This window comes from Botrytis porri, assembly GCF_014898465.1.
Source record: "Botrytis porri strain MUCL 3234 chromosome Unknown BPOR_009, whole genome shotgun sequence".
NCBI lineage: Eukaryota > Fungi > Ascomycota > Leotiomycetes > Helotiales > Sclerotiniaceae > Botrytis > Botrytis porri.
Window position 1 is genome coordinate 1436343 of NW_024066083.1, and position 12274 is coordinate 1448616.

Below are 12274 nucleotides of genomic sequence, written 5' to 3' on the forward strand. Positions count from 1 at the left end.
ATCCGATATAGTGTTAAATTGTGAGAGTAAGCGTATGAACATAGTGAATAGCTTCAATTCAACAGCTACTGTATTATAGGCCCTACGCGAAAGCGAAAGAAACTAGCTCTTTCTAGTAGACCTTAAATGTAGACCTTATTCAAGGTCTACTACGTCTCACATAGCTAGCTTTTTAGACGGAGTACAATATTGACATCTAGGGCCTACAACTCGTAGGTGCTACGTCATACGTATCCTTCTCAAACCAACAGTAAGAAAACATACAAAAGGATGAATCATATGATTGGAATTGATAGATAACGAAAAATTGCATCTTCAACCTCGCTTAACGATATTGCTAAGATGTTAAAAGTCAAGAAGTACTGCATTTCAATAATTAGCGATTAACATACTAGATAGATTTACCTATATTTATATATGTGCAAAAAACGATAGATCATAACATCACTCAAGATTAAATAATGACGAGGAAGCCCATTAAACATGCTATACAAGACCTTCAGTACAAATAAAAAATTCCCTGAACAAAACCGATTCTGAGAGTGCACTGACACAGTCGTTGCTTCAATGTGAACTCTGATGTATCAATCCAGCAATATATAAAACCCTTCTCCCTCACCCTATCTAACTCTCCTCTCTTAACCTATCAACTCCTCCAAGTTCAATATTCAATAACAACTTACACCACCCATTTCTCCAAACAAATCATGTGCTCAAACTTAACCCACAACTCTCAAAATACAATAATAAAAAGCTGCTAGTATTCGCTACCTCGAATTTACCGATACCCTGAAGAAAATAATCGGCGACATATTAATAGAGATAGATAAGCGACAGGATCTATCTACAAAACACTGCACCAACTAGCCCACAAACCTCCAACTACCACGCCACTTCCGTATTAGTACAACTACTTATTATCTATTTGCCATTTCCCACCCCACTTCCGTCTTAGTACAATTACTTCCTATCTATTCCCCATTTCCCACCCCTCATACTTTCAACCATCTCATCACATCAACCGAAGAAATTCCAAGCGACATCCGGCTCGGTAATATTGCACTAGATGATAAGCGAAATCTACACATACCTCCAGCTAGGTATGGTTGCAATAGAAGTGAATAAGTATGTAGGTACACGTGAGCACGCTAGCTCTCTTTATTTTAAACCCGCCAGAATACCTAGGTAGATACACACAATACAATACGATATAATTAATTAGACCGATCTTCACTATACAGACATCATCACGACTCACTAACCATTGAAGTAATACCAACCCACATTAACCTATTTCTCCCCTCAGAACTATACTCCCCACCTCCCCATCTCCCGCTCCAAAGACTCACCCCTCAAACTCCTCCATCAAACCAAAAACCATAAACCCTAACGACCCCGCTCATCCTCTCCCACCCCCGCCCCCGCCCTCCCAAGCAACAGACCCAGACACAAGAAAACCCCCAAAATTCCATCTCTCTACCTCTCTCAACACAACCTCAATACAGAAGACCACAGGACATAGTAAAAAGATAGCAGACAGACAGACAGACAGACCTTCGCTTTCGATTTCTCTTTAAATCTAGATTCAAATTACAAGCTCTACCTAGGTATCGAACAATCCATCCCCCTACCCCTACCACCCAACCACAAAACCCCCCTTCAAACATCCCCCTCCCCCAATCCGCCAGACCCCCTTCCAAAACCCCCTACTACCATCCCAACTCTCCAGACAAGATCCCATCAATCTCCTAATCAAAAATCCACACATCTACAGTACTAGAGCACAGATAATGACCGCTTGTCAGAATCATACTAAAAAATAACAATTGAATATATCCTATATAATGATTTATTAATATTCATAATTATATTTTTCAATGAAAACTGGCACAGTTTAGTGTGAAAGAAGGACGAAGTTCTTATTATGCTATGTAGAAGCTATTTATATGTACCTCGGTACTCTGGTGCGTTAGTATTAGCGTACCAAAAACTTTTCAAATAAATGATTTATACAATAAGGATTTATACTTTTGAGTTTTTGAGTTTTAATATAAATTATAAAATTAACATTTAATACTTGAAATAAAACCTTGTAAAAGTTTTTCAAATTTCGCTTAAGTTATTTTATTAGTAAATTTTAGAATTTCAAATTATCATACTTTAAAACTATATAACACAATCAATAAAAATCCTAGAAATAAACTATTCATATTTAATTTTTTTGAAATCTATAATTAGAACTCAATAAAACTCAATAGAACTCTATAAATATATATAACAAATTCAGACACAATTATATTTGAATCCATTCGTTTTAAGAATGATTTTTGGTGTGATTTAGGCGATCGGCCATTATCTGTACACAATGATTGTACGTACATCACATCCTCAAAAGTAGATGGGAGCTCTTCAAGTATGCAAACGATGTTATGAAATAGTATATTAATCTTTACACTATTAGGAGGAGATGTCATGAATCTTCCAATTGTAAATTTACATCGATATCGATGTCTGCGGAGATGTTTCTTTGGCGGGTAGAAAGGTTAGGATGTTACTTAGGTGTTTGGGCCACTTGGTTCAAAGTTGGTGAATTTTGTGAGATTACATTCTCAGACTACCAGTATGAAAAACCGATACAAAACAAAATAGCATCATAGCATTTTAATATTAATTCAATAGACATGCATACACACCTACGTTGCACGAAAAGACAAATCAAAAAGTAAATTCTTGTCGAGCCATTAAATGCATTCATTAACCATGGGATATCTAGAATACACGAGCTACGAAAAGAAGCATACGCTCTAGCTCATCGTACATTCCCCTCATCTCATCACCCATCTCTCCTCTACAAGTACAAACCTTCAGGCTCGCCCTCACTCTTCGTCTTCAAGACACGTTCTCTTGCAGCCCTGAAATCAGCCATTTGGACACGCATTCTACGCTCTCTCAATGCCATCAAACCAGCCTCGGAACAGATCGCCTTGATATCAGCACCAGAAAGGTCATCCTTTTGGTTGATGAATTCTTCCAAATCGACGTCTTCGTTCAAGGACATCTTAGATGTGTGAAGAGTGAAGATCTTACGTTTAGTATGTTGATCAGGATTCTCGAAAAGAATTTTTCGATCAATACGTCCCGGACGAATGAGAGCAGGGTCAAGAGTATCAATCTTGTTTGTAGCCATGATAACCTTAACATCTCCACGATCATCGAAACCATCAAGTTGATTAAGGAGCTCCAACATAGTTCTCTGAATTTCACGTTCTCCACCGGATGTAGATTCGTAACGTTTAGTACCGATCGCGTCGATTTCATCAATGAAGACAATGGACGGTGCATTTTCGGCGGCAACCTATAGATATCAGTATTCGTCTTGCCTCAAATGAACATTGAAAATGTGCATACCTGGAAAAGTTGTCGAACAAGTCTAGGTCCATCACCCAAGTACTTTTGAATCAACTCACTACCAACAATTCGCAAGAATGTTGCACTTGTTTGATTTGCAACAGCCTTTGCCAATAACGTCTTTCCAGTACCTGGCGCACCATAAAGAATAACACCCTTGGGAGGCTTGATACCCATCTCCTCATATAATTCGGGGTGTAATAACGGTAATTCGACTGATTCTCGAACTTCTTGAATCTGCGACTCGAGACCACCAATATCTGCGTAAGATTCCGTTGGTGCTTTGTCGAGCTTCATCACTGAAACCAAAGGATCCGTATCATCAGTAAGAACGCCAACAATCGAAACGGATTTGTGATGCAGCAATACACTTGCACCTGGCTCCAAGAGATCTTTATCAACAAAAGACATGATGGAGACGTAGTATTCCGGTCCAGTGGTACTTGAGACGATAGCATGATCATCATCAATCATTTCCTCCAAAGTTCCAACACCCATTGGACTACCACGCATATCATCAACACGACCTCTCTCATCGGCATTTCTGTCAACCGCATCTGCATCACCACCAGCGTTGGCGGGTGCTGCTGTCCCTTCCTTTGCAGCCTTGGCCTTTCTCAAACGTTCTTGATTCTCAACATATTCTTCTTCGAGGAGCAAATGATCGTGAATCCGTTGCATTCGAAGATATCGAAGTTTGCATCGAGATGTCGGATAGACGGCTGGTAACTTTGCGGAGGCATTTGGACCGGCAGCCTTACGCTTCTTGCGACCGATTCTCGTTGTTGGTCTTGGTGGTGGTTCGTACTTTGGCTTATCCTTCTATTGTTGGGCAATCAGTCCATCGTCCATTTTTCTATCATGAGTGCGAAGACGTATGTATACCTTCTTGGACTTGTCATCTTTTCCATCTCCACCTGGTTGATTACCGCCAAGACCTGATGGTTGTTGACCCTTTGAGATTATGTTAGTGTTGTCGCTCATGCAAATCATGGATTGGAAGCTTACCATCTTGTTCTTGGTAAATCAAGAAGCTTTCAGTAGGATAATATAGGATTTCGAATGATCCAGATTCTTGATAGGAGATATTCGGATTAGTTGTGGTGGTTGAAGTTGAGAAAGGTGGTGTATTTTGTCTTGTAATAGATAGATACCCTAGGTAGCAACAGCTTCGATGCTCTTTTAGCCTTCTACAACGATGCAACAAGGCGACAAGCACGACGCGAATGAATAAGAAGCTAGCTTGGCTTGGACCACCTGGGGCGATTTGATCAGTCATTGATGCCTTAGAATTATGTAGCATTACTTAAGCCTCTTCGCCCTATGCAGCCACAGTAAGTATCAGGCACCAACTTCTGTGTTTATTTTTGGCAACAGCAGTGAACTCGAGATGTATCTATTGGCTTGCTCGGATGTCATTACTGCGCTGCTTGCAACCATAATTCCCTCCATACATACGAGATATAGCAAGCACTCTTTCCATTGACAGAACCACGTACAATCAATAAACATATATCCCTTTTACACAGCAGACGTCGGGTAACCTTTGGGCGTAAAGTCAGACTCAGACATAAGGGCTCGTCATATTTCAACCCATTGGTGACATTTCTTTGCAATATCGTTCTCTTCAGTCCAGTCTCACCAGCTTTGATTCTGTATCCCGTATCTCGTATCCCGTTTCCCGTATGGTACGATACGGAGTCAACATTCAATTGACTGCCTCGACTGCTAGGTAGAAGGTGGAACAGCTATCCACTTATCAATAACCCCGCCAAAGTCAGATGTTCAAGCATCCATAAAGTGTGAGTATTGGTGACTTTCTTGCGTTACAGGAATACACCACGACTTTCAAAAGGCTTTATTAGTAAGTGCCTTGTCTTGAATGTCCCTCTTTCTTAGTCTGCGTTATTCGGCATATTCTATCTACTACGGCCCTCGAACGATCTTCTCAATCTGACTTGAAATAGTTTGACAGTAACAGCGAAATCACCATATCATTCTCAATCAACATTCACTATCTAGGTAGTCAAAGAAATCTTGAAATTACCTACAAGACAATCGCGAATTCGTCGAGCCCAATAAGACATCATCCTCAACCCCGATCAGAAGAGTCAATCCAGACCTCGAAACTCGAACATAAAACCTCGAACCTCCATCAACATCAACATCAACAACACCTCTTTTATAGCATAAAAATGTCTTCCAATAGAATGCGTCGTATTGCCAAAGAGCTCAACGATATCGCGAACGATCCTGGCGCTCAAATATTTTGTCAAGCAAGAGATGGTAATGATGGCGATCTGACCAGCCTTCGAGGTTCTTTTCCAGGTCCTCCAGACACACCCTACGAAGGAGGCACATACCTAGTTGATATCAAGATTCCCAATGAATATCCATTCAAACCCCCACACATGAATTTCTCGACCAAGGTCTGGCATCCAAATGTCAGCAGTCAGACTGTAAGTTTTAGTCTTGTAGGGATCGGAATTACATGTTGACGCTTAAACAGGGTGCCATCTGTCTTGATACATTGTCCTCGGCCTGGTCCCCGGTTTTAACTATCAAGTCCGCCCTCCTTTCCCTTCAATCTCTCCTCAGCGAACCTGAGCCAAAGGATCCACAAGACGCCGAGGTAGCCACCATGTTGATCAACCACCCCAAGGAATTTCGAGAGAAAGCACGCGACTGGGCAATTCATTATGCGGGTGCCCCAAGGGTTACAAAATGGTCTCAGGCTGCCGCTTCAAGCCCCTCGTATCACCCTCCGGTTAAACCCCAATCACAAGAAGAGAAGGCGCGACAGGAGATGTTAAAGTACGCCCATTTTTCTTTCATTGTATTTCCCTCGAACGTTTACAGTAGATGGCAGACTAACAAGAACCTACAACAGATATCAAGGATACAACAAGGCTCTGGTCGATCGTTTCGTTTCTATGGGATTTGATATTGAAAAGGTAGTCGATGCATTCAACTTCGTCCATATCGATCGCCATGGCGGGGAGGACTACGAATTAGAGGAGGCTTACATGGGTGATATTACAGCAAGACTTCTTGGAGAACCATGACTCATGAATGATCTTCGACATACAATGAATGGTGGCTGGATGAATGAATGAATGGACACTCCAAGGGAAGATGAAGGGCGCACAAATTTTTGATCAAATGAAGCATGATACTTTTACGATTTAAACGTACAGCTGAGATTCAAGGAACGAATTTCAAGCTCATCAGCTTTCTGTAAGGGTATACAGAATAGCTATATTACGAGTACAATCAAGCAATGGGGAAGGTATGGATGGGGAAATGGCATCTCGGAATTTGAGTCTTTTCCAGGAACAGAGCTTTATTATAGCATAGGCGTTGGCATGGATATGTATCCGCATGGCGTTACGCACAGCTTTCTACTCGATTGCATATCAAACATTTATTAAAATTCTGCTTGGAGCTATGTGATTAGAATGTATGAATCTGCTATTTGAAGACGAGGTAAGAGGGTAAATAGAAGCATAGGAGTCGTTGAGGTTCGGATGCTCTGGCTGCATTCAAATTGTGACATTGACTTGTGAATAAGTATATTTCGACATAGCATTGTCGTATTTCACTCATCAAATCGACTTTGTTGTCAATAGCTTACAGACTGTTTCTTTCTGCATGATTTACAATACTAGTGAAATATGAGGGAAAGTATGGGTTATAGAATATTCATATTTGCTTTCGAGATTTCATGAGTGTGCGATTTGTAGTTAGTTCTGGGAATGCATTATGATGCATGGGGTTGTAGATATGTGATGTAGATACCTAGTATACTGTGGGAATGAGGATGTAGAGTATGATGGGAGGAGAGATGTGATGATGTGGAGTACTTGGTTGAAGATGGGTGTTGGATTTGTGAGGATTGATATTTGGATTTGGATTTGGATTTGGATTTGGATTTGAGGCGGATAGAGGCTGGAGGGAGTGGAAGTAAGAATTGGAGGCGGATAGAGGAAGTAGGAGTAAGAATCGGGGTGGGGGAAGAGATTTTTCAGAGAATTTTGATTGATAGGGTAGATATTTTGTTGTGAAAATTAAAAGAGGAAAGAAGGGGAGAATAGATAGAAAATAGATAGAAAATATAGAATTGCTTTGGGGTTGTTGGAATTGGGATTGTATTGAGAGGTTCTGAGGATGAGGGTGTGAGAGAGTGAGAGGGGGTGGGGGTGAGGGTGAGGATTAAGAGTCTGGGTATTAGATATTAGATACCAGACACTAGGGAATGTATGATAAACATCTATGAATATACATATATGAGATTCGTTGAGGGGTTTGGGGTGAGGTTGATTGAGGTATTACCTAGATTAGGGTGGTACAGTTTAGTATAGTCTGAGTTGTAGTAAGATCACTTTCTTTTCTTTTTGGGGTGTAAGGGAGGGATGAATTATTATTCATTTCTGGGGGGTTGTTTATCTTGGATGAGTAGTTGATTGCCCAAGCATTTGATGTGATTTGAATTTGGCTTTTAGGCAGTATGAGGTTAGCTTAGATTACACTCGATTTGATAACTTGTTTTAAAAAAAAAAGCGATTTTTTTGTATCTTATTACCTTTATTTAAATGGAATTTCAATCATAACTTTATCAATATATCTTCAATTCAAATAAACTCTTTAGAATAATATATATCTTAATTGAATAAACTAATTAATATACGAATTTTCAGATATTTTAAAGATATAATTATTGAACTAAAAATAAATATCAATTTATGAGACTAAAAATTAATAAATTTTGAAATTACTTTTAAATCTTTTTAAACTTTTGTTTTAAAATTTTCAATTCAATTAATAAGGAATTAGAATACTTGAAATTTATACTAATTATATAATTAATTATTCGCTATCATTTAATTAAATCTTCGATTGAATTGAATTTTATTTAATAAAGGTATTATAGGTTGAAGTTAGAAAATATAATCATTAAATGTTTTTATTAAAGTACTGAAATTTAAGGTTTAGAAAACACGTTATAAAATTGTTATAGGAGCTATATTACAACAAGTAATATTGGATTATGTGATAAGTGTTATGTGATAGGATGTTGGAGTTTTTGGAGCTTAGGATTTAAGGAGCCAGGAGTTTTTGGAGCTTAGGATCCAAGGGATTTAAGTAGGATAAAACTATAGGTTTTGTAGAACAGGAAGGTCTATATAAAGAGAACGGGTCTTATTATAATATAGAGTTTCGTATTTAAGAATAATTATTAGTTTCATTATTATAGTTATGAGAATTGTAATTAGTTATAACCTTATTAAATTCCTATTTGAAGTTTAATCTAAATCATTTTGAGAGATCTATAGCCATTTTTATATGACTTTAGAAGCAGCTTGTTATGAGAGCTGCCTCTAGGGTTATATGGAAGTGACTAGAGATTTTTCAAAATAATTTAGATTAGATTTTAAGTAGGAATTCAATAAGATTGTAATTGATTGTAATTCTTATAATTATAATAATGAAATTAATAATTGTTCTTAAGCATAAAGCTCTATATTATAATAAAACTTATTCCCTTATATAAACCTTCATTCTCTGTTGTATTCTTTAGGATCTCCCTATAGGCTGGATCGCTACGGACCTTACTGCGCTCCAGAAGCGCTACAGCTCCTTGACGCTCCGTCACCTACTCATAGTCATGTGACGCGGTACTTCGCAAGGACCGTCGTAACAGAAATTGAGTATATCATTAAAGCTTCTAGAAAATAATTCGAATCCTACTAACTTAAACCAATACAATGTATAATTCTACAAATCGTAATCAATCACAATTAATTAATCTTCCATTCTAAAGGGTTTAAATACACTATAGAGTAATTATAAGACAGACTTGTTGAATGCTCTTCACGAATTCTTATTTCTTCGGAGGGAGAAGGGGGGAGTGGAAACTTTGAATAAAAAGTGGATTATGTAAAAGGGGCTTCGGTTAAAATAACCTTATTAATCGGGAAATATAAGATGTCGATTATTAGCATGATTTCGGGGGGAGAATTATTTGATACTATGGGTTTTGGGGGGAATTGCTTGGGTTTACTTTTTTGATTGGATTGATTGTATATTTTGGTGCTTGGTGTTTGAGTTGAAAGATTGAGTGATGGATTATTGGGAGATGGGGTTGTCATTCTCAGATGAATTGTCATGACCAAGCATTTGCGTGGAGAATAGCATTCTATAGATCGAACAAAAGAGAGTCTTTAGACTACACTTTTAGGGAGGGTTGCTTTGTTTTTCTTGTTAAGTTTATCGCCACATATAAGTTGGCCTGCGATCTATCCACCCCGTCAATCCACCCACCAGCGACTACGCATGTACTAGGATCCTCAGGAATATTGTTCCTAACTGATTAAAGCTGTATCTGTCTTGAATCTCTCTCACAAAATTCTCCTTTTACGAGAATACCCGAGTATCCATACCGAGCTCTACTGACCTATCTGCCATCTCCATCTCTCTTCCGACTGATGGCTCAATTAATGATGCAAGCTCGATTGCCACCGCGACTATTGAGATTTGTTGGATTTTCGAAAGTAATATACTTGAGCCAGTGATATCAGTGACAAGTGTTGAGGAGGTGGGTTCAGGCATTCTTGATTGTTGACCGTGAGGAGAGTTTATTTGGATACTTGGTTCGAGGGTACCTGTCACCCCGTAAGAATATTCTCATGGGGATAATGAATTATTTGACTGATTTTGAGGTTAGCTTTACCGGTTTTGTGATTCTTGATTTCGGAGAGATGTTTGTGAAAAGATTAGATCTTTGGTGGATCAATGCGGAGAAGTCCTTCATGAAAATGTGGAGGTTGGAATGTTTATAATTTTGCGTATTGTTCAAAAGTAAGGTAGCGAGTTGATGCTATGGTCGATTGACAATAGGAATGATTTTCTTGTATGAAGTGTAATTGTGGAAAGATGAAGAAGAAGAAATTTCGATATGTCAGTAGACATGAACACAGCGAGTCTTCATTGATGTATGATTTTGCATGGATGCTTATTTAGTCCAAAAGTTTCGAATAGATCTCGCTACGAGTGTTTGAAATAATGAGATCTCAATTTTTGTACAATTTCAGACAACAAGTTGCTATTCTTCAAATAATATATGGACAATGATTCCCTTTTTCGTGAATCGAATTTGAACAATGGATTCTCATTCTTTGGAATTGTTATGAAAAACGCTTATTTTTTGGATCCACTATAAACAATGCATTCCCCTTTCTCCGAGCCAAATTTGAACAATGAGGGTATAAGGAAGATATTAAAGTGGTGCATTAACAGACTTTTGTCAACATTAGAATAGAAGTACCTAAATGTTTTTGTACTTTTCTCTTCTCATTATTTGTCTGGAAGACACATTTCTCTGTCACCTATTCCATTTATTTGCTGCAAAGATATATGAAAGACACCACTGGCATAAATTCAACAAAGCAAATATTAACTCAATTCCAAACCCACGTTTTTCCAAGAGTGTCCTATGCAAGGCTGATACTCGACTACCAGTTTTCAACGGTATGATACTCTTTATTGGAAGAGACTCATCTCGAGCATCAATAGGCTTGTGTTCCACCAAAATCTTAATCTCAATATCAAATCAAACTTCGATCGTTGTAGAATTGCTGTGATCAGATAAATAAAGTGGATACGCTTGCTTGTTCTCCATGTCACAGTATACTCCTTCTTGGTAGGAAACAAAGTCTGGACCAACAGAAGTATCACTAGCGCAAAGTTCGTTGGCACTGTGGCTAGTGTGATTGCTCGTGATTATTCTCCCTACAAACGAGTGCGAACGAGGACCAGTAAAAGTGGTGCTGGTACTGTTGATTGCCGATGAAGTGTTTGTTATCCATCCCTGACTACGTGGCAGATGATTGGGCTTCCATGATGAACGAGAGCGGTTTTCGTTTCTTCGTTCCCCGAGTACAGGGAGATGGAACTGGTGGTAGAGGGTTGCAATCTAGTTTGCTACACTCGACACCCACGACCAATGCCCTATAGACATCAAGGAGAGTCTTCTGTTTGAATTTGAGAAAGGGGTCGAAATATGGTAAATATGTATCCGTGTTGATATCATCGTACATCCGAAAGCGGGGTTTGCTATCACATACGAGGAAAGTGTCATTTGGTATACAGCAAGACGTTCGATAGTCGGTGTAAAGTCTGTGATGTGAATGCCTAATCTCTTGATGCCAATTCCATTACTACCATCACTGTCAATCCATGTGCATTTTAGCGTATAGTTATCTTGAATATTGGAGATTGTCTGAGCCGGATACCATGGTCCACCACAAAAGTATCCCCAGTCACCCATCCAGGATCCCTTCAGACCATCTGGCCAAGCAACAGTGATATAAGAGATAAAGATAGCACCAGTACCTCCTGATATAACGGAGATATACTGGGCTTGTCTACCTCCCAAATCGTCACTGGCTGGAAGCTTGATATCTTCCCAACTGCCGTCTCCGCAATCTTATTCTTGCTGCTACCTTCCATATCCGATATCATTCGGCCTGCAACGTCAAATAGTCAAATCCCAGGAATATTGCCTGATAGGCTGTCTTCGTTTTGTGTTTTTTCTGATATGGATGTCCTACACCAATGCGAACCACTGTGGTCTTAGCGACCTATTTGGAAATGCTTCATCGAGTAGAGGAAGCATGGTAAGCCCTCCAATGGCGAACCCAATAGCATTAGCCATACTTTCTGGTAGAGGATAGAAACTCGTGGGTGGCAAGAATCAACACATTGTGATGAAGTGGAATTTAAGACGAGATTTGACGGTGGCTTTAGTTGATTCCCAAAGACTTGTTGTAGATAGATAGAAATCTAAAGAAACTTTCCATACTTTTTA

The 12274-nt window shown here is 39.0% G+C and overlaps 3 protein-coding genes across 3 annotated transcripts; 1 reads left to right on the forward strand and 2 right to left on the reverse strand.

Annotated features, from left to right (window-relative positions):
• Window positions 1-2848: 2848 nt before the first annotated feature.
• On the reverse strand, window positions 2849-4419 carry EAF01_007230 (uncharacterized protein; the record flags this gene model as incomplete). Its single annotated transcript, XM_038915485.1, has 4 exons — window positions 2849-3355; window positions 3409-4230; window positions 4294-4362; window positions 4417-4419. The coding sequence occupies 4 exons, from the start codon at window positions 4417-4419 to the stop codon at window positions 2849-2851; spliced, it is 1401 nt and encodes a 466-aa protein (XP_038769123.1).
• Window positions 4420-4859: 440 nt separating this feature from the next.
• EAF01_007231 (uncharacterized protein) lies at window positions 4860-6885 on the forward strand. The gene is made up of 4 exons (XM_038915486.1): window positions 4860-5272; window positions 5376-5867; window positions 5918-6222; window positions 6299-6885. The coding sequence occupies exons 2-4, from the start codon at window positions 5604-5606 to the stop codon at window positions 6471-6473; spliced, it is 744 nt and encodes a 247-aa protein (XP_038769124.1). The 5' UTR covers window positions 4860-5272; window positions 5376-5603; the 3' UTR covers window positions 6474-6885.
• Window positions 6886-11279: 4394 nt separating this feature from the next.
• EAF01_007232 (uncharacterized protein) lies at window positions 11280-11916 on the reverse strand (the record flags this gene model as incomplete). The annotated part of the gene is given in 3 exon segments (XM_038915487.1): window positions 11280-11520; window positions 11532-11802; window positions 11823-11916. The coding sequence occupies 3 exon segments, from the start codon at window positions 11914-11916 to the stop codon at window positions 11280-11282; spliced, it is 606 nt and encodes a 201-aa protein (XP_038769125.1).
• Window positions 11917-12274: the final 358 nt, after the last annotated feature.